The 22,715-nt window shown below is 41.7% G+C and overlaps 1 protein-coding gene across 3 annotated transcripts in view; it reads right to left on the bottom strand.

Annotated features, from left to right (window-relative positions):
- SPOCK3 (SPARC (osteonectin), cwcv and kazal like domains proteoglycan 3) overlaps positions 1–22,715 on the bottom strand; it is a 365,578-nt gene that overhangs the window by 186,495 nt on the left and 156,368 nt on the right. For all 3 annotated transcript variants that reach the window (XM_047761776.1, XM_047761777.1, XM_047761778.1), the window contains one exon: positions 6,228–6,342. In XM_047761776.1, the coding sequence (XP_047617732.1) occupies positions 6,228–6,342 (115 nt within the window). The remainder of the gene's footprint in view (positions 1–6,227; positions 6,343–22,715) is intronic.

Below are 22,715 nucleotides of genomic sequence, written 5' to 3'. Positions count from 1 at the left end.
ACTTTTTGCATCTTATGTGTCTATTGGTCATTTGTATGACTTCTTTAAAAAAGGTCTATTCAAGTCCTCTGCCCATTTTAAAATCAGATTGTTAATTTTCTGGTCATTGAGTTGTGTAAGTTCTTTATATATTCTGGATATTAACCCCTTATCTGATATACAGTTTGCAAGTATCTTCTCTCATTCCATAGGCTGCCTTTTCATTGTTCTGATGTTTTCGTTTGCTGTAAACAAGCTTCTAAGGTTGATTATTCCCATTTTTGCTTTCACTGATTTTGCTTTTTCTGTCATAACCAAAATACCTTTGCCAAGACCAATTCAAGGAGCTTCTTCCCTATGTTTTCTTCTTGGAATTCCACAAGATTAGCTCTGCCTTTCATTCCTCAATACATTTTGTGTTAATTCTTGTGAGCAGTTTAAGATATGGGTCCAATATCATTTTCTGTATGTAGTTATCCAGTTGCCCTAGCAACCTTTACTAGAGAAACTGTCTTTCCTCCGTTGGGTGTTCCTGGCTCCCCTGTCAAACATTAGTTGTCCGTATATGCAGGGGTTCATTTCTGCACTCTCTGCTCTGCTCCATTGGTCCACATGTCCATGTTTATGCCATTACCATGCTGTTTTTATTACTATAGCTTTGTGGTACAGTTTGAAATCAGCAAGTATGATGTCTCTGGCTTTGTTCTTTCTCAAAATTACTTTGGCTATTTGGTGTCTTCCATGGCTTCACACAAATTATAGAATAGTTTTTTTTTTTCTATCTCTGTGAAAAGTCTCATTAGAATTTGATAGGGATTGCACTGAATCTATAGATGGCTTTGGGTAATAAGACATTAACAAAATTAATTCTTCTAGAAATAAAAGAACTGCATCTCCTACACTCCTGATGGGGGTCAACCAAGGTTCTCACACACAGTGTCAACAGCAATTCAACTTTTAGCTCCTAAACACACAAACAAGGACTCTGATGCAGATGGATTAAAAGTGGTTCTAATGTGCTACAGACAATGACAAAAGAGAGTCTGATTCTTCCTGGGCTGGGAGATATCCAGGAAAAGGCTGAACTGAAATTTCTCAATAATTAATCTTTATTGAGTGCTAACCTTGTGAAAAGTGCTTCACACAAATTATGTCTTCAATTCTCAAAAAACGTGGACCATATAATTATCATTTCTGTCTTACAAATAGGGAAACTGAGTCTTAGGGAGTTTAATGGGTTCAGAGTAGTTCTCTCCAAAGAGATGAAGCCGGACTTCAAAGCCAGCCAGACTAGTTTCAAATTACATACTATTAACCATCAGGCTGAACGCCTCTTCAGAAATGGAGAACATGCCAGAACAAAAAGGGGTAAATGGGCAAAACATTTTGCTAGGGAAAACCTCAGACATAATGAAAGTTTACAATTACAAAATATACAATATGTTTTTTGGGGAAAAAAGCAGATGCCTACTGCAGTTCAGGTGCTGTTCTCATTGCTTCTGTATATTAACTCATCAATCCTTAAAACATCATCAGGAAGTACAGCCTTTATCATTCCTTCTTTACAGAGGAAGAGGCATCATGGAGGTTTGCAGTAACCTGCCCGAGGTCACACAGCCAAGCAGAGGGGCTGGACCTTGAACGCAGGCAGTTCGGATCCACGTCTGTTCTGAGATGTCCCCACATAGGGATACCCCTGCCTGCAGGGCTATCTTGTAGCCCTGAAGGCTGGGACTCTGCCCTATCGGGTCAGAGCAGCTCCCCAAGGCGATCGGACTTTTAACAGGAGTGGGAATGATGTCACAATGTGGTAAGTGCTGTGCACGTAAAAAGTGTTGTCAGTGCGGCCTTTGTCTCATGTTTGAGAAATGTACTTTGGTTTGCGTGATGGGCAGGGTCTAAAGTAAAGCCTGACCAAACCACGCTGACAGATCTAAATGGATAGTCTAATGGGTTCAACGTTCTTCTGAGCAATTCTCAAGTGGCTCTTGGGGCTGATATCAGAATAAATGGAGAAGTTAAGAACTGCATGTTCAGCGAGAAAGCATGTGCATTAAAATATGCTCAGAAACCATTCATGAGGCAGCAGGTACCCAAGGATTTTCATAAAGGAAAATAGGGGGTTTTTTTTAAGACAAAATGAGTTACCTCCAAAATGCTTAGAAGAATGCCTCATTTATACAAATGCTTTACAAACATTAAATAGTATGTTTCAAAGGGCACTACAATGTAATAATTAAGAGAATAAATTCTGGAATCTCACTGATCAGGTTCAGCATCCAAGTCTATCACCTGAGCAAATTCTGGGTCTCAGCTTTTTTCATTAATAAAATGAGGTAATAACTGTAACCCACTTCACCCCACATCACCATTGTGAGACTGAACTAGGTAGGCACACATGTGTATGTACACAAATATATTCCCACATATACATAATACACACAAATATATATATTATATGTAATCTGTATATCTGTAGGAAAGTCCCAGACACACATGCAATACGATGAAGTTTTGCTATTATCTGTGTTTCAAAAAGAGGGATCAAACGATGTTACACTAACTCGCTGTATTCGAAATACTATGACCCGTTTCAAAATGCAGTTAATATTAAAAAGTGATATGAACCATGGACTTGGGGTAACAGCAATGTGTCAATGCAGGTTACAGTTACAAGAAATGTACCACCCTTGGGGATGTTGATAAAGGGGGATGTTGTGCATGTGTGGGGCAAAGGCCTGTGGGAAATTCTCTGTACTTTTTGTCCAGTTTTGCTGTAAACATAAAACTGCTCTAGAAAATTAAGTCTAATAAAAAAGTGTTGCAAACCTCTCTATTTTAACCAAAAGAGATCCATAAAGAGCTAGATTCTCATGGTTATATACACGTCTGTTATTAAACATGATTAAAATTTATTTATAATTACAAAAGGGAATATGTATCGAAAAGACCTGATTTCAAATCTTAAATCTGTTCTATCCATCTACCTACTTCTTTCTCTATATAACTAATCTCAGGCAGATACCCACAATCTCTGAGCTTCAGTTTTTATTTCTATATAAAGGGCACAATAACCTTTACTTTAAAGCACTAGGGTTGTTTTAAAAACTAAATCAAGTAAGGCACTTAGTAAAGAGCTTTGCACATGTCAAGTGTGAAACAAATGCTGGATTTCACTCTCCCTAAGGACAGTATCAGTGTATCTATGTGCCAAGAAGGGGAAATCTTACATAAATATAAGAAGCGTTACTTTAAAATAGTTAAATAAGTTCAATTCAACTTAACAAAAACATGTGTGGGACCCCACTATACCTCAGATCTTGTGTTTCAACCTTCCCATCATAAGTATTCCAATGTTTAGTAATAGAAATGTAAATACCATAGTCATTTCAAACTTACACAGAAATTTAGATCTTCTCTTGAATATAATCATTAAAATTGTGAATTCTAAAAGCATAAAATGAACATAGAGGAGTTTTAGGGCTCATCTCTTTTGATATATATATTTTGGATAAGCCGTATTTTATTTATTTATTTTTGTTTTTTAGGGCTGCACCCGCGGCATATGGAAGATCCCAGGCTAGGGGTCAAATCAGAGCTGTAGCTGCCTGCCTACACCACAGCCACAGCAATGGCAGGTCCAGACCGCATCTGCGAACTACACTGAAGCTCACAGCAACACAAGATCCTTAACCCAATGAGTGAGGCCAGGGATAGATCCTGTGTCCTCATGGATACCAGCAGGGTTCCCATTTCCGCTGTGCCACAATGGGAGCTCCCTAAAAGTGTACAATTAAGATAGAGGAGTTTTAGGATGCATCCTCTCTTCATAATATATTTAGGATAAGCAGCATTTTAAATTAGCCTCATCATTCTTTGACTTAATGCCTCCTTAGTAGGCCCCTGCTTCCTTATCGATTTTTTTTCAACCTTTGGTGTAAATGAGGCAGAAATTAACAGGGTTGGTTTTGTCCTAAGAAAACGTCTTCAACCTCACTCCGTCTTATTTTGCCAAATCTCTCTCTCTCTTTTTTTTTTTAAATACCAGCAGCATTGACTGGTGCTGAAACACTGATCTAGGAAATAGTGCTGATGACCTGCAGCTGCAGAGGCAGCAAAGGCGCGACACACACACACATACCCTGGACTCCCGCTCACAACACACATACACTGCGATTTAAACATTCACTTGTGTACTGATGCTCAAAGCAAATAAAGCACGTTGAATACAAATCCTATTTCTCTGGAAACTAGCTATTTATTGAATGAATATAGTGCATACTAAGTGCAATGTCAACCCAGTCTCTATCAGAAACAGAAGGGGACCAAGCACTATCCACAAAAACACTTGCACGTGCAGCCCCTGCCCAGCTCACAGGGTGCCCAGGGCCAAGCTGGCTCTGGTTGTGGGCGGAATGCTTCCCCTGCTTATATTTGAAACCATTAGGCTGTCAGCCTCTGTGAATCTTTATCAGGTTAAGAAGTTTCTTTTTTGTCTGCAAAGTCGCTGTTTAACAGCAAGTTGGAGAAGCAGTGAGGTGCACATGTGTAAAAAAACAGGGACTCAGTCACCAGATGCAGGAATCTGTGAGGCCAGCTGGCTCCGGGCTCTCCTGGCCCAGGGGTCAGTCCTCAGGAGGGGCCGGCTCTGCCCAGCCTGGCGTTAACGGGGAGGTCCTCACCTGCTTGCTTCTCTGGGCCCAGGGTGCCAGGGTGAAATGGCAGACCCTTTCGCAGGGAGTTCACGTGCATGGGTGGGAACTTCCTGGGGGTCGGGAAGGCGATAACACAGCTTTGCTTTTAGAGGAAGTGAACTCGGCTACTCGTGGATTCATTTCCACACTGTCCTCCTGAGCACCCTGCCCCCCAACACATACGTTCACATAGTCATATTTTTAATGTCTGTTGATTAATTCCTACAAATTCCAAGAAATTCAGAAGCTTTTTGGAGATAGAAAAATAAACTTCTGGCCCAAAGTGGAGCCATCTCTTAGAGAACCAGCACAGAGGTCTTGGCTCTGGGGGTAAAGGCCAGGCAGCCAAGCTTCACCCTCTGCCGCTCCCTGCCCTTAGCCCCCCAGGATGCTGATCTCAGCAAATGCTCTTTTCCAGCCTCTCTCACACCTTCCGTCCCCACACTGGGCTTCTCCCCTTCCTCTCTCACTTCTGCAGGGATGTCACTGGACCGACTTTGTCCCAGGTGATCTGATCCCAACCCCTCGGTCTTGGCTGCACTGGCCTGGGATCGGCCTCTGCAGCTACACAGAGGGAAGACGCCCTCCAAGCCAGTGAGCACGAACAAGTAGCCTGGACTTCTGCGCCTTCCTGTAAATAAGGAGCATCAAAGACTTAAGTATTGGCTGTTTTCCAGAATGCTACTTAGGTTATGATTATCGAATGTCTGCTGGGGTGCTTGAATAACAGAATTCAGATATAAGTACACTAAAGCCAAAAACCAATCATCTCTGAACGTCCCCGAAATAGCAAAATCCCCTCGTTCATTTGATGTAAAAACAAAACAGGACCTCAGGGCACTGTCCCAGAGACAGTGGTCTCTTTGGAACAGGCCCACCTGCCCACCAGTCACCGTCATTCCCTCGTTGGTTCGGCACCTTCCGGTCCTTAAGACTCAGCACCAAACTTCACATTATTTCTAAACTCCTGATAGTTCTCAACATGCAGCCCACTTTCCAGAAGCAGTGGTGATTATTCTATGAGACATTCTAGCCCCTGCTCTCCTCTGGGGACTGTGATGGCGTTCGGAGACTAGACCACACAACTTCAGTACCAGCGCTTCCTTGAAGACCCTTATCGCTATTTGTGTGTGACTTTTCATCTTTTTTTTATAAACACCCATCACTCACTTTTTTCCCCCTTTAACTTTGTTCCAAATTTTCCCCCAAGGGACACAGGATGTTTGAGCTGGCATACACAGAAATATTTAGAGGGTACCCAAATGGTATGTTCCTTACACTTGAAAAAGTGTCATTATGCAGTATGGCACTTTAATCCAACCTTCAAAATCCTCTTTATCTAACAATATATGCCTAACTCTATAATCTATAGTAATCCCACCTGATAACAATGTTTAACTCAAGAGAATCATAATTATGTTAACCAAGACTCTGCAACTGTTTCAATAAAACTCTGGATAAAAGCTTAGCAGACGCTGCCAAACGATTATATTCTGCAGTAAGTCCTAGCAAAGGGTGCCCTTCCATCAGTGGATTTGCGCTCCCAAGACTTACCTGTGGGCAAGTCTCCGCTGGCCAATGCAGACCGCGGTCCCAGAACCTTGCACAATGCACACTTCGTGGCGGCCACATTTCATATTCAAGCATGGGTCGTTAGCTGGATCTAAAGCTATAAAAACGAAAGAAATCACACAGAAAATGTTAAAATAAGTTTCTGTAGAATGAAGGCTCTAATCTCATTCCATGCAATTTGATCAGGGAATTTACAGAGTGTTTTACAGAGCTGTAACTTTTGTTCACATTCTTCCTCTATTAAAATACACTTTTGGAGTTCCCGTCATGGCGCAGTGGTTAACGAATCCGACTAGGAACCATGAGGTTGCGGGTTCGGTCCCTGCCCTTGCTCAGTGGGTTAACGATCCGGCGTTGCCGTGAGCTGTGGTGTAGGTTGCAGACGCGGCTCGGATCCCGCGTTGCTGTGGCTCTGGCATAGGCCGGTGGCTGCAGCTCCGATTCGACCCCTAGCCTGGGAACCTCCATATGCCGCGGGAGCGGCCCAAGAAATAGCAACAACAACAACAACAACAATAACAACAACAACAAAAGGCAAAAAAATAAAAAAAAACACTTTTGCTTCTACCTTTGTAACTCAGAGGTAGCTGAGATTTGTAGTTTAGCCTCATCCATCTGTTTAGAAGCTGAAATGCGCAGACCCCTGTCATCAAACAATGTGTGGTCAAAACAGAAACTTATGTCCCAAACTTTCTGTAGTTGCTACTGCTTTTTAAGCACTGGAGGTGGAAAAATGAAGTTGGTGTATATTGTTACTATATTTGTGTCAGTGAAGAATTATAATTCATACTTCTGCTTTTCCTGACTGGATGCAAGTGTGTAAAAAAAAGATGAAACCCCCAAAGAAGTAAGTGGGCATTAATGGCTCTGGGGATCACCAAGAAAATTGCCACTTGTACACAGGGGCTGTCTGAGAGCATCATGGTAAGAAAATGAAATGCACTTTCATTTTTAAATTGTTTCCTTCTCACACTTGAACCACCATAGCTCCAGAAAAAAAAAAAAAAAAACTATCTTGGTGGCTGGTAGCTGCCAACAGAAAAACTCTGCAATTTGCTGACTTTAAAAAAACCAGCAATTTGGGAGTTCCCGTCGTGGCGCAGTGGTTAATGAATCCGACTAGGAACCATGAGGTTGCGGGTTCAATCCCTGGCCTTGCTCAGTGGGTTAAGGGTCTGGCATTGCCGTGAGCTGTGGTGTAGGTTGCAGGCCCAGCTTGGATCCTGCGTTGCTGTGGCTCTGGCGTAGGCTGGCGGCTACAGCTCCGATTCGACCCCTAGCCTGGGAACCTCCATATACTGTAGGAGTGGCCCTAGAAAAGGGAAAAAAAAAAAGACAAACAACAACAACAACAACAAAAAAAACCCCAACAGTTTTTTGGGATGTAACTCACATATTATACAATGCATTCTTTTAAAGTTTAAAATGTGGTAACCAAGATGGTGGAGAAGGAAGACTCTGTGCTCATCTTCTCCCACCAAAGTGACAGCTGCTTACAGATCAATTTCCAGGAGAAGCACCTGGGGACCAGGGAAAGACAAACCACAACTAAAGACAAGAGAAGGACTCTTGACGAGGTGCAGAGGAGGGTGGCAAGGTCAGCACCCACCCTGTGGGTGACACCACAGGGACAGTAATCACAAATTCGGAGGCTCCCCCCAGGGAGCAAGGGCAGGGAGCAAGGGCACCGAACCCCTCAGTGGGCTTTCTGGTCTGGAAGCCTCATTCAACTCAAATAACAAACGATCTAATTAAAAAATTGGGCCAGGGTCCTGAACAGACACTTTCCAAAGAAGATATACAGATGCCAATGGCCCCTTGAAAAGATGCTCAATGTCAATAATAATGGAGAAATGCAAATCCAAGCCACAGAGTATTATGCACAGAGATATCACCTCACACCTATCAGAATGGCTATTATCAAAAAGTCAATAAAAAAGAAGTATTGCCAGAAATGTGGAGAAAAGGGAACACGTGTGCACTATTGGTGGGAATGCAAATTGGTGTAGCCACCATGGGGAACAGTATAGTGGTTCCTCAAGATATTAAAAATAGAACCACCATCTGATTCAGTAATCCCAATCATTGATTTTTATCCAAATAAAACAAAAACACTAGTTTGAACTGACATCTTCACGTCAGTGCAACACTATTTACAATAGCCAAGATATGGAAGCATCCTAAGTGCCCATCAACAGATGAATGGATAAAGAAGATGTAGTACATATATACAATGGAATATTACACAGTCATAAAAAGAATGAAATTCTGCCTTTTGCAACAACATGGATGGACTTAAACGGTGTTAGGTTTACTGAAATAAGTCAGAGAAAGACATATCCTGCATGATTACACATCTGTGTAGAATCTGCAATTCAAAACAAATAGAACAAAAATAAAACAGAACTAACTGATGGTTTGCCTAGAGAGGAGGGGAATAGGAAGATGAGAAGACACGAAAAAACTATAGTTATAAAGTAACAAGTCATAGGGATGCAATGCACATCATAGGGAGTACAGTCAACAACACTGCAATAACTTCATACGGTGACAGATGGTAGCTAGACTTTCTGTCCTGACCATTTTATAATGTACAGAAAAACTGAATCACTATTTTGAATATCTGAAACTAACAATGTTCTCAGTTGTATTTTAATAAAAATTAATTCCATGGTTTTCAGTATATTCATATTTGTACAAGTATTACCACAATCAATTTTCTTTCTTTTCTTTTTTTCTTTTCTTCTTTTTTTTTTAGGGCTGCACCCATGGCAAATGGAGGTTCCCAGGCTATAGGGGTCCAATCAGAGCTGTAGCCCCTGACCTATGCCACAGCCACAGCAACGCTAGATCTGAGCCACATGTGCAATCTACACCAGAGCCCACGTCAACACTGGATCCTTAATCCACTACGAGGTCAGGAATCGAACCGGCGTCCTCATGGATACTAGTCAGGATCGTTACCTCTGAGCCACGATGGGAACGCCTTAATTTTAGAACAGCCTTATCACCTCAAGATATAGCCACACCCTTTAGTTATCAGCCTCATTCTCCCAACCTAAGACAACCAATAGCAGGCACTCATTAATCTATTTTCTGTCTCCATAGATTTGCCTATTCTGGACATTTCATACCAGTGGAACCATACACCATGTGGTATTTTCTGAACAGCTTCCTTCATTTAGAACAAATGTTTTCAAGGTCTGGCAGTGTGACAGCTGCATCCTTGCTTCATTCTTTCATGCTATTGCTGAATGAATGTATGAATTCCATTGTATGGCTGGGCATGTGTATTTATCCATCCACTAGTTGATAGGCATTGTATTGTTTCCATCTTTTGTCTAGTTCAAATAATGCTGCTACGAGCAATCTCTATCAGTGGTGACATTTTGTTGTTATTTATTCTGAGGGGAAGGCCAGCGAGGGCATTGGTACAGATAAGGAAAAGGCTGAGTGTCCAGTATGGGAACAGGACAAAATTGAGAGAAAGACCCATGAAAGACAGCAAACTGAAAATAAAACTCCAGTGCATGTAGAGAAATGAGGCAGGGTGACCAGAAGAATGTGCATCTGTAATATTTCAAAAGTATCTGGGAGGTCTTGGGCTTTGCATCAGACATGAAATGTGGATTTGACCCATCTTCTGCAGACAAACCAGAGCTACTATATAGTGCACAAATCAAACTTAGCTTTATGAATATGTTAAATCATAGGCATATTTATTCAATAACCTAAATAACTGAATTCATCTTGGCAGTCAATGAATTCAATAGAATAAAGATGTAGACAGATGTGTGTGTGTGTACACATGCACACATTTACTTCCTTTAAAATTACAAAGTGTATTTCTGTAAAACTCCTATTTGAGATTTCAAACAAACATGAGATTTTGAATACAGAATAATAACACATACTGTTTGCCTGAAATACAGATCAATGGAACAGGATAGACAGCCCAGAAATAAGCCCAGCCGCCTATGGTCAATTAAACTAAGACAAAGGAGGTAAGAATATACAGTGGAGAAAAGACAATCTCTTCCTTAAGTGGTGCTGGGGAAAATGGTCAGCTACATGGAAAATAATGAAATTAAAACACTAACACCAAATACAAAAATAAACTCAAAATGGATTAAAGACCTAAATGTAAGACCAGATACTAAAAATCACTTAGAGGAAAACACAGGCCCAACACTCTCTGGCATGAACTCAGCAATATCTTTTCAGATCCACCTCCTAGAGTGATGAAAATAAAAATGAAAGTAAACAAATAGGACCTAATTAAACTTAAAAGCTATTGTACAGCAAAGGAAATCATAAACAAAATGAAAAGACAACCCACAGAATGGGAAAAAATATTTGCAAATAAACCAAATGACAAGGGATTAATCTCCAAAACACACAAACACCTCCTGCAACTCAGTATCAAAAACAAAAACAAACTACCTAATCAAAAACTCCCACATGGGAGTTCCCATTGTGGCTCAGTGGGTTAGAAACCTGACTAGTATCCATAAGGATGTGGGTTTAATCCCTGGCCCTGCTTAGTGAGTTAAGGATCCAGTGCTACCATGAGCTGTGGTTTGGGTTGCAGACTCAGCTCAGATCCTGCATTGCCGTGGCTGTGACATAGGTCTTGAAACTTCCATATGCTGCTAATACAACCCTTAAAAAAGGCAGAAAAGGGGCAAATGATCTAGAGACATTTCTCCAAAGAACACATATGGATGGCCAAAAAACACATGAAATGATGCTTAACACTGCTAATAATTAGAGAAATGCAAAGCAAAACTACAATGAGGTATCACCTCACAACAATCAGAATGGCCACCATTAATAAGTCTACAAATAACAAATGCTGGAGAAAGTGTGGAGAAAATGGAACGCTCCTACACTGTTGGTGGGAATGTAAAGTAGTACAACCACTACATAGAACAGTATGGAGGTTCCTCAGAAAAGTAAAGATAAAACTACCGTATGATTCAGCAATTCCACTCCTGGGCATCTATTTGGAGAAAATCATAGTTCAAAAAGATAGAGGCACCCTAATGTTCATAGCAGAACTACTTACAACAGCCAGGACGTGGAAGCAACCTAAATGTCCATCAACAGAGGAATGGATAAAGAAAATGTGATACATATATACAATGGAGTATTATTCAGCCATCAAAAAGAACAAAATAATGCCTTTTGTAGCAACACAGATGCAACTAGAGATTATCATGATTATCATGTCTTTTCATGGTAATGACATGATGTTGTATAACTTATATGTGGAATCTAAAAAATTGATACAAATGAACTTATTTATGAAATAGAAAGACTCACAGACTCTGAAAACAAACTTATGTTACTAAGGGGGACAGGTAGTGGGAGGGATGGACTGGGGGCTTGGGAGTGGAATATGCACACTGTGGTATATGGAATGACTGGCCAATAGGATCTGCTGTACAAAACAGGGAGCTCTACTTAATATTCTGGGATAAGCTATATGGGAAAAGAATCTGAAAAAAGGGAGGTATGTACATATATAACTAAATCACTCTGTTCTAATGCAGAAATTAATGACATTGTGTATGAACTATAGTTCAATAAAACTTTTTTAAAAACATAAAATAAATTCTAAAAATACTCAACATATATAGTCAATAAAATATTACAAGATATTTTTTATAATTATAAAATGGTCAAGACATTAAATGTGTGTATTTGCAACACAAATATTCCATTTTCTCCACTTGAAGGAAAATATTTTGTGACAAGCAATGATTCAACTATATATTCTATTAATTTCTAAGTAGTACCAAAAATTAAGATTAAACTATATTATTCTCTATAAAATGTTGAACATTCTTTGTTCAGTGTGAAAATACAAATTTCTTTAACATTCTCATTATACTGGTCACAGTTTAAACTGTCATTAATTAAGGGAGTTCCCATCATGGCTCAGCAGTAACAAACGTGACTAGGATCCATGAGGATATGGGTTCGATCCCTGGCCTTAATCAGTGAGTTAAGGATCTGGCATTGCTGTGAGCTGTGGTGTAGGTCCCAGATGCAGCTTGGATCCTGAGGTGCTGTGGCTGTGGTGTAGGCTCACAGTTGTAGCTCTGATTTGATCCCTAGCCTTGGAACCTCCATATGCCATGGATACAGCCCTAAAAAAACCCTCCAAAATAAATTAAAAAAAAATTTAAAAAGCTAAATAAATACATAGTCACTAATTTAAAAACTGTCTTATTCAACAACTATTACACTTTAGAACCATATGATTTCTTGTTGGCCAACATAAAAGAAAGACATACAATGACTAAGCATTACAAATGTTTTGAGGAGCCCCCGTTGTGGCTCAGTGGGTTAAGAACCTGACTAGTATCCATGAGGATGCAGGTTTGATCCCAGGCCTCAGTCAGCGGGTTAAGGACCCGGCGTTGCCATGAGCTGTGGTGTAGGTTGCAAATGCTGCTCAGATCTGGCATTGCTGTGGCTGTGGTGTAGGCTGACAGGTGTAGCTCCAATATGACTGACCCCTAGACTGGGAACTTCCATATGCTACGGTTATAGCCCTAAAAAGACAAAAAAGAACCTGACTAGTATCCATAAGGATGCCAGTTTGATCCCTGGCCCGGCTCAGTGGGTTAAATATCTGGTGTTTCTGCAACCTGGGGTGTAGGTTGCAGATGTGGCTCAGATCTGGTGGTGTTGTGGCTGTGCTGCAGACCTCAGCTGCAGCTCTGATTCAACCCCTAGCCTGAGAACCTTCATATGCTGTAGCCCTAAAAAGGAAAAAAAAAAATGTTTTGAGCTGTTTCTAGTCCTTAGTCTCTCTTATTTTTAAGCATCAATATCAATTTTAAATACTGATTAAAATGAAACAATTTTGCCTAACAATTAAACAATGTCAACGCATTTCCAACTGATCCTTCTGTACATTTAAGTCACGTATTCATTGCTGATAAATTTAATCTGGGATGTCATTCTGGAAAAGGGGTGTTTCCACTTTGAAAGAAAACACTATGGTACATATAAAACTATGACGGTTAATCTGCATTTTGAATGCCACTACCAACAATTAGATTCAGTTATTTTGTCCAGTTTTCATTGTCCTTTCCAGACAACTCTGGGTAATTTTCAAAAGTTCCATGACATTCATGGTATATCCATTTACTAAGAGAATTGAGAACTCAAAATTAGGTATATAGTGATCAGGAACTTATCAGAATAAATATAGGACATGACAAACAACTTAATGAAAGTCTGACATAAAACTCTACATAATTCATCAAAAGAGTAGCAGCATTTGTCAGGAGATGGAAAATATAACAGAAAGTAAACATGAAGAATCTGATACATAGGATTTGCAACAAGAAAAAGACAGTTTTTGTGCATGTGATTTTAACCATCTGTATTTTTAAGGAGAACTCACACTGTTGGCAGATTAAAACTATAAAACATCACAGGCTGTAAATACAGATGCCTGAGATTTTATTTTTGAAATCACAACAATAACACAACCATCTCTGCCTTGGCTGAGGCCTCTGCATTAGAACTAACCCCGTGTCTTCAAGGCCTGGCTAACCCCACCTCCTCCCACCCAGCTCTCAGCTTCCTTCCCTCTTTTCAAATTGCTGCCTCCTATTCTATTATGCATGAATGTTTGTAACGTTCTCTCAAGCACCCAGTAAAACTATCCCTAGGAATATTTCAGCTCGTGCATTCAATTGATTTGCCTACGTTCTTTCCTTCATCTAATAATCCAATAATAATAATGTTGTAATTCAGAGTTCCCGTCATGGCTCAGTGGTTAACGAATCTCACTAGGAACCATGAGGTTGAGGGTTCGATCCCTGGCCTTGCTCGGTGGGTTAAGGAACCGGCGCTGCCATGAGCTGCAGTGCAGGTCGAAAACGCGGCTCAGATCCCACGTTGCTGTGGCTGTGGCGAAGGCTGGCAGCTACAGCTCTGATTCGACCCCTAGCCTGGGAACCTCCATATGCCCTGGGGGCAGCCCTAGAAAAGACAAAAAAAAATACATATATGTATTATAATTCAGTCATTTTTTCCAATTGACATGAACTAACCTGAGGATTTAACCAGTATCATTTTTTAAATTTTAATTAGAGAAGTATCATTGATGTACAATATTATATACACTATAGATGTACAACATAGTGATTCACAATTGTCAAAGGTTATGCTTAATTTATAGATATAAAATACTGGCTTTATTCCCCATGTTGTACAATCTATCCTTATAGCATATTTTATACCTAATGGTTTATATACTTTAGTCCCCTGCCCCATCTTGCCCCTCCCTATTAGTAGTTTCTGTGAGTCTGCTTCTTTTTTTTTTTTTTTTTGGTCTTTTTTGCTATTTCTTGGGCCGCTACTGCGGCAATATGGAGGTTCCCAGGCTAGGGGTCTAATCGGAGCTGTAGCTGCCAGCCTGTGCCAGAGCCACAGCAACGCAGGATCCGAGCCACAGCTCACGGCAACGCCGGATCGTTAACCCACTGAGCAAGGGCAGGGACCGAACCCGCAACCTCATGGTTCCTAGTCGGATTCGTTAACCACTGCGCCACGACGGCAACTCCTGCTTCTTTTTTGTTATATTCTCTAGTTTGTCATATTTTTTAGGTTCCACACATAAGTGATAACATATAGTATTTGTCTCTGTCTGACTTATTTCACTTAGCACGATGTCTTCCAAGTCCATCCACATTGCTGCAAATGGCAAAATTTTTATTCTTTTTTATGGCTGAGTAGTATCCCATTGCATATGTATACCCCATCTTTATTCATTCCTCTGTCGAAGGACATTTAGGTTGCTTTCATGCCCAGACTACTGGAAAGAGTGCTGCAATAAATACTGGGGTGCATGTATCTTTTTGAATTAATGTATATGGGTTTTTTTGGATATATACCCAAGAGTGGAACTGTAGGATCACGTGGTAGTTCTATTTTTATTTTTCTGAGGAAGGTCTACACTGTTCTCCATAGTGGCTGTACCATTTACTCCCACACCAAACAGTGCACAGGGTTCCCTTCTCTCTACATCCTCACCAGTACTTGCTATTTGTGGTCTTTTTCATGATGGACATTCTGACAGGTGTGAGGTGGCATCTCATCATGGTTTTCATTCCCATTTCCCTGATGAGTAGTGATGCTGAGCATCTTTTCATGTGCCTGTTGGCCATCTGTAGGTCTTCTTTGGAAAAATGTCTGTTCAGGTCCTCTGCCTATTTTTTAACCTGGTAGTTCAACTTTTTTGATATCATTATTTGCTTTGTTTCAGAAAAAAAGAAGTCAGAATGTCAAACAATTGCCTTATATTTTAACATTTGCATTTCACTTGTGATGTAGGATTTCCCTCACAACTTATTAGAATACTTTTCAAAAAAAATTTATTGGAGTACAGCTGCCTACAATGTTGTGTTAGTTTCAGGTGTGCAGCAAAGTGATTCAGTTATACACATATGCATCTATTCTTTTTTAGATTCGTTTCCATTATAGGTTATTACAAGATACTGAGTATAGCTCTCTCTGCTCTACAGTAGGTCCTTGCTGGTCATCTATTTTATATACAGTAGTGTGTGTATGTTAAACGCAAACTCCTAATTTATCCCTCCCCCACTTTCCCTTTTGGTAACTCTAAGTTCGATTTCAAAATCTTTGACTGTTTCTGTTTTGTAAATAGGTTCTTTTGCATCATTTTTATTAGATTCTACATATAAGTGATGTCATACGATATTTGTCAGAATACTTTTTTAGTCCAGAATCCCCCTTACGCCAGGGCAGACAGGAAGCCTCATGCCCGATCCAGATGGTAACGGTGGATAAGCGTCAGCCAGCAGGGCGGGAAGGGCAGAACACAAAGGTGCCTGCACAGATGTGTCAGGAAGAAAGGACCTAATTCTTGGAGAGAGGCTCCTAGGTGAGGGAACTGGGAGAAGCAGAGAAGGCAGAGGCAGGGTCAGGAGCACCAGCACTGAGCAGTGGGGAAGGTGCTGAGTCCCATCAGAGCAGAAGGGTTTATATTCAGTGCAGGTGGTATTGAGAGAAGAAAGCAAAAAAAAATGGCATCAGAAGGTGCAAAATAGGTATTAATGCTGTTATCAGGAGGAAATTGACATAGAAACCTGGAACCCCTAATCTGCACAAACCCATCTCTGGATTTTAACTGTGTTTTTCCAGAAGAAGCCTAGAGTTTAGATTAAATCCTACTGACTGTGGCGCCATCACCCATAAACCAGGCTCTGCGTTATTGCTGATGAATCAGCCACCGTAGCTCAGCCAATGCCTGAGGAAAGACTGCTAAGACATGTGACAAACACCAGAGGAATGTCACCTCCCAGTATGATTTCACTGCCGCAAGGCCATCTCCACGTAGTATATTAGTTCACCTGCAAAATAAGAACTTGGACTAGACTACATTCCTGAATGCTCCTGGAGGGGCTGACACCACACACCCACATGCCCCTACAGACACACCCTTTTTATTGGAAGAGAGATGTGTAGGTAGGTAACAAGAATGCACTGTTAGGGGGAAATTACACTTTTGTGCATATTTAGCCTGAGTGGAGGATAATTAGATAATTAGAAAGACATATAGCGAATAAAGAGACAGGAAACTTCAGAACATGGAGCCACTATGAACATCATACAGGTAGAAAAAGGCTTCCCTGTTCAGGAGTGACAGACAGGTCAGGATCAGAGTAATTCTGTGTGATGGGGAAACACTGCAGAGGCAGATGGAAGCCTCTTACCCACGGGGGTTTCAGCTCTTCAATAACGTCGCTGAGTGATTTGAAGGTGGGCAGTGGTGCAGTGAGGTTTGTCACACCAGAGTCTGGAGATGCTCTGAAGAAAATGTGATCAACAGAGAAACCAGTGTACAGAGAGAAGGGATAAGGAGCTGGAATGGGGGGTGGGGGTGGGGAATGCAGGGCAGAGCCTGTCTCCAGGCTCAAGCACCACCTGGCTGAACAGCTGTGCAGAGGCCACCCGGATGCCCCAAAGGACCACCCAGCCGCTCAACTCCACATGTGGATGTCGTCCACGGCAATACGGCTGCAACGCCATCAGTGTTTTCCTGGTGAACTTTTCTTCCAGTTCCTTTACTTTCAATTCTTAATTTTTATATTTTAAGGGCAGCCCTCAAAGCCCTTAGGTGGATTTATAAATTCAATCTAAGATTACCTATCTCTTTCTATGTTTTATCTATGGTGATTTTTTTTGGTACAACTGGACTCTTTTCTATCATTTTTTGTGCTATTTTTCAATATTTTTTTCCTTTGTTTCTTTTTTCCTTTCTTGTCTCATAGTGTACTGGTGTATTTTATTTATTTAGTACCTTGCTCCTTCCTGCGAGTTTGGAAATTCGGCAATCGCCTTTAGTGGTTTCCTTTAGATGTTTACATGCACAGCTGGCAGACCCTATAAGAGTCACTGCATAGAGCTTCATTTTACCATTTTACTTACTGAGGTGTTTTTGTTTTGTTTTGTTTTTTGTCTTTTTAGCTATTTTTTGGGCCACTCCCGCGGCATATGAAGGTTCCCAGGCTAGGGGTCGAATCGGAGCTGCAGTATCCGGCCTACGCCAGAGCCACAGCAACGCGGGATCCGAGCCGCGTCTGCGACCTACACCGCAGCTCACGGCAACGCCGGATCGTTAACCCACTGAGCAAGGGCAGGGACCGAACCCGCAACCTCATGGTTCCTAGTCGGATTTGTTAAGCACTGCGCCACGATGGGAACTCCCTACTTACTGAGTTTTAAGAGCTACTTTTTAAAAAAGGTTATTGTTACTCCGACATGATTGGTCACATTTATTCCTTTGCTATAAAGTCCTGGTTAGACATCAAATCCTGAAACACAAAATTCCTTGGGAAAATGTATTCCATTTTATAATATGGTTTCTGGGAACACAGTTAAGTAAACTGGGGAATGACTTATAATGAAGAAATATCAAATGAATAGCACAAATAATATGGTGAGCTGCCAGGGGCTCAGGGAAAGAAGAGCTAGGGTGTGGGAAAGATAGAGAAAGCGGAGGTATCCTGCTGTCCCTCTGCAGCTGAGACCAGGATCAGCAGACATGCTCATGGGCCTGTGTGATGAAGAGCAGGAGGTGAGGCAGGCTGAGGCCACACCAGGGTAGATCTGGAAAAGTGAGCTTTAGGGAGGTTCCCTGGTGGCCCAGCAGTTAAGGGTCTTGGATTGTCACTGCTGTGGCTTGAGTTCGATCTCTGGCCTGGGAACTTCTACATGCCATGGGCGTGTCCAAAAAAAAAAGTGAGCCATGGATTTATTTATGGGAAAAGGTCCAGTGCTCTTCATAGCCTTCAGCAGAACTAAATCTACAGATGCTGTTGAGAGCAGGGGCTCAGGAAAAACCAGGAGATAGTTCACTGCTCTGTGGGAATATAGGTGCCATGTAGGCATCATGGCCAGTGGCGACTATGGTTTGTTCTCCTCCAGGTAAAGGTTGATGATTTTTAAGTACCATTCTCCTCAGTTCTTTGTCATTCTTTTTCTACATTATATTGATTTCCAAACATCTCAAAGTGATAAACGCTAAGTGTTTCTTTTATAATATAGATGCATTCCATAAAAAATGGTTGTGTGTAAAAACTATTTTTACTGGTTTCTATTTTCTAATCTATTGTTTGATATATAAATATTATGATACTGAATCCCATCATAAAATTTTGTTTTTTGTTTTTTGTCTTTTCAGGGCCACACCCAGGCTAGGAGGTTCCCAGGCTAGGGGTCAAATTGGAGCTGTAGCTGCTGGCCTGCATTACAGCCACAGCAATGCAGGATCAAAGCTGTGTCTGCGACCTACACCACAGCTCATGGCAACGCTGGATCCTTAACCCATTGAGCAAGGCCAGGGATCAAACCTGTGTTCTCATGGATGCCAGTCAGGTTCGTTTCCACTGAACCACGATGGGAACTCCCCTGTCATAAAGGTTCATATTTGGACTTTTATTTTCAATATTAAAACTAAACATACCTATGACTCAGTTAACACTTACTAAAGGGCTGCCTGAAACAGAACTATAAAAAAAAGTCCCTAAAATACAGCGATAACAACTTGTTATATTCCTGGTGATGATGGCCTTGAAATTCTATACCTAATGTCCTCATTTATAAATTGGAGAAATTGGGCTAATTCCAAAATAGACAATTAACATATTCTATAATTTATGCTGTAACTGATCTGGGAGCTATGACATTAAAAAATAAGAGCATTTTTTTAAAAAAGAACACTGAGTTGAAAAGATACTTAAGTGACTCTGCAGAAACGTGTTAGGTGCTTAGATTATTTCCAGATGTACAGAAAGCACTAAATTTGCCCATTATCTTTTGAGTTTTTATTGACAGTTATCAAGGTCCTACAAAGCCTCTGTAACTTGCCAGGCAGCCACCAGCATCTACGCTGAGGGACACTGTCCTTCTCAGCCCTCGTCAAGACACTGACCTTAACCTCAAGTAAACTCAGCTCTTTCTATTTAAAAGTAAAAAGGATAATTTTCCCATGCACTTTCTACAAGGACAGTGAAGCTAATCCTTAACAGACAAAATCAAGTTTTCTAAGCACAGACACACTCCTGAAAGTGGAGACAAGCCCTGTGCCCCTGCCTTGTGACACACATGTGTGGATGCAAGTGTGCAAACAAAAAAGCCTATTAGGACCATTCAATCTTAGGTGTGAACCAGCCCCTTGGGAGCATCCATTTACCCTGATATAGAATCACAGCATAGTAAGTGCCACTTCACCACTACCAGAAAAGCTAAAACTTAAAAGCCTGATCATGAAAGGCCCTGGCAAGAATGTAGATCAGTGCACCCTCGGGTGCGGCCAGTGAGAGGGGACATGGTACCATCAGGGCTACCATCCAGGTCCTATGAGGAGACAAAAGACACAGTAACTTAAACAGGGAAAGTTTAGGATGAGGAGCTGCTATCAGAGCAGAGGAGTGACTATGCTGGTAACAGAGCCCTGATGCTGAGGAAACTGAGCTCCCACCCAGATGTGGAAGCAGACCTTGCTGCAGATGCTGCCTGCTCTAGATGCTGAGACTCTGCGTGGCTGACAGGGCAGGGCTGGTCCGCAGGCCCTGGAGAATGGGTACCACCATCCCGCTGCCCCACGACTGGTATGGGTGTGCCAGGCATCACCAGGTCCCACCAGGCAGGAGGGCCCACATCCAGGGACACTGGGAAGCACAGTCCCTGTGCAGGGGGTGGAGCTGGCTGGCAGTGCTCAGAGGGGGCTGAGCATCTGGGGTCCATTGGCTTGAGCAAAACCTAGGGGCCAGTGCCCCCCGAGCCAGAAGTGCAGGCTCACTGTGGGGCTGCAGCTGGGGCTCTCCGTGCACTCCTGCAGAGAAATAAGGAGAAACCAGTTTCCCTCTACAATGGCCTCATGGCCCTCTACGTGCTCTAGGATCCAGCTCCATTGCTGTGGGATGGGCAGCGAAAGAAGATGAGAGGCGACAAGAAATAAACTGATGGCCCAAACCATCCCTGTGGAACTTGGTCCTGCAGTCTGTCATATAATCACACCACGATGTGTCTATGAATTTAGCCAGGAGATGTTTTGGATTCACAAAAAACTATCACAAAAATGTCCCTGGCTTCCACAGTTACAAAAACAAACACCCAAATATCCATCAAAAGAAGAGAGAAAAAACAAATCCTTGTCCAACAGAACAGGACTCAACAACAAGAGAGACCCCAAAACATGAAACAGGCAAAAATGTTGAACATGTCTCAACAAACATTGTACCAAACAAAAAATGGTAGATATGAGAGTATACACTCAGTATAGCTCCGTTTACATTACATTCTAGAACAAGCAAAATTACAGTGAAATGAAAGAAGTCAGAAGAGCTCAGAGCAGGGACAGCTTGGGGGTTGAGAGGGGTGGGAGGGGACAGAGCAGTCTGAGGAAGGGCTCGTCTTTCTTTTGACTGAAACGATAATTCCATTATCTGAATCCACAAAAATAGATCAAACCGTACATTTCGTTTCACTTTACGGTATGTGAATTACACATCAATAAAAAGTCAGTTGTCCTCCCTTTTTCTTGAGGCTTCAAAAAAATCTCCACTCTTCATAGTACCATGTAAGGCCTTCTCAATCAACGATCTCAGGCAGCAGAGAACACAGTAAAAAATCAAAGAGGACAAATTTCACCTAAAATTTAGATCTTCCGCATCCACAGAGCACATTCTTTTACAAGGTAGATACTGCAACTGAGGACGGTCAGTGAGAAACAAGAAATGACAGCGAGAACGTGGGCCTGGGTCTCCTCTCTCAAATCTGCACTTCAGATGCTGTTGGCAACGTCCACAAGAGACTGCCATGTGATGACCCCTGGGATGTAAACACCCTAAATCTGGAAAGAGGGTGGCGTTTGCCCACACCTTTAAAGCTAAGATGCTGTTGAGAACCAAGACGAGGCTGGCTGGAGTGACAAACGAGTAGAATTCATAACTAAGCATACTTTTTAATGTACAGTCGTCTTCAGAACATATTTTATGAATGAAAACTTTTTCAGCGTTTGTCAAATATGCCTTCTTTGAGGTCAATGCTGCTCGAACAGCCACAAATGCAAACGTAACACACCATCTTGATCGAGCTCCCGGCAGGTGCGGAGCCTCTGGGGTCCTCTCAGCCTTCAGTTTGTCATTTCCAATTAGTCTCATCACTTGTAAATGTCAGTCCTCAGCCAAGACTGATCAGCCTGCTGCTAAATGAAGCTTCCGTGGTCTGCCACCTACTCGGGTGTGATTAGATTAAACCTCTAAACAACCAGCTCAACTCAATCAGATGACAGGGCAGTGTCTGATTCTCATAGCCCTTTCAGGCACCTTATCCTGTTAGACAATTTAATCTGTACTTTAATCTGGAAGAGAAAGTTTCTAATTGCTGTCTCCTAAAGGACTGCATCTCTCTCTACCAAATCAATGGTCTGGAAGCGTAACCAAGCAGCAGCCCCTGGGACCTGCCCATGTCCAGACCTGCCAATGTCCTCTGCCTGCCTCTTGAATATATAAAACCTGTAGCCTCTTAGGCCATTTCTGAGTTATAAAAAGTAAATCTAATCAGTAAAATGAGAAAATGCAGAAATCAAGAAAACAGCAAAGCAAGACAAAATAGGAACAGTTTAGCCATAAAACAAAGTCAAGGACCTTTAGTTCCTCCTCAGGGGCTATAGATAATAACCTGAACCCTGTCCTTGAGCTGTTTTGCAGAGTCTGAAACCGCCACCCAGTGGAAGAAGTTAACTGCATGCTGACCACCAGTTAATTGCACTCGACCCCAGACCAGTTGGAACCAGAAGGTTGATGATGACTCCCAGTTACCCCACCAGCAACCAGTCAGAAGAACATCCACGAGCTGATTAAGCACCTGCAGCCCTTTTCCTCCAGCTGCCCTTAAACTTCCTTCCCTGAAGGC

This window comes from Phacochoerus africanus, chromosome 15, assembly GCF_016906955.1.
Source record: "Phacochoerus africanus isolate WHEZ1 chromosome 15, ROS_Pafr_v1, whole genome shotgun sequence".
In the NCBI taxonomy this organism is placed as follows: Eukaryota; Metazoa; Chordata; class Mammalia; order Artiodactyla; family Suidae; genus Phacochoerus; species Phacochoerus africanus.
The sequence above is the reverse complement of the archived record's forward strand: the minus strand, read 5'-3'. Positions and strand labels throughout refer to the sequence as shown.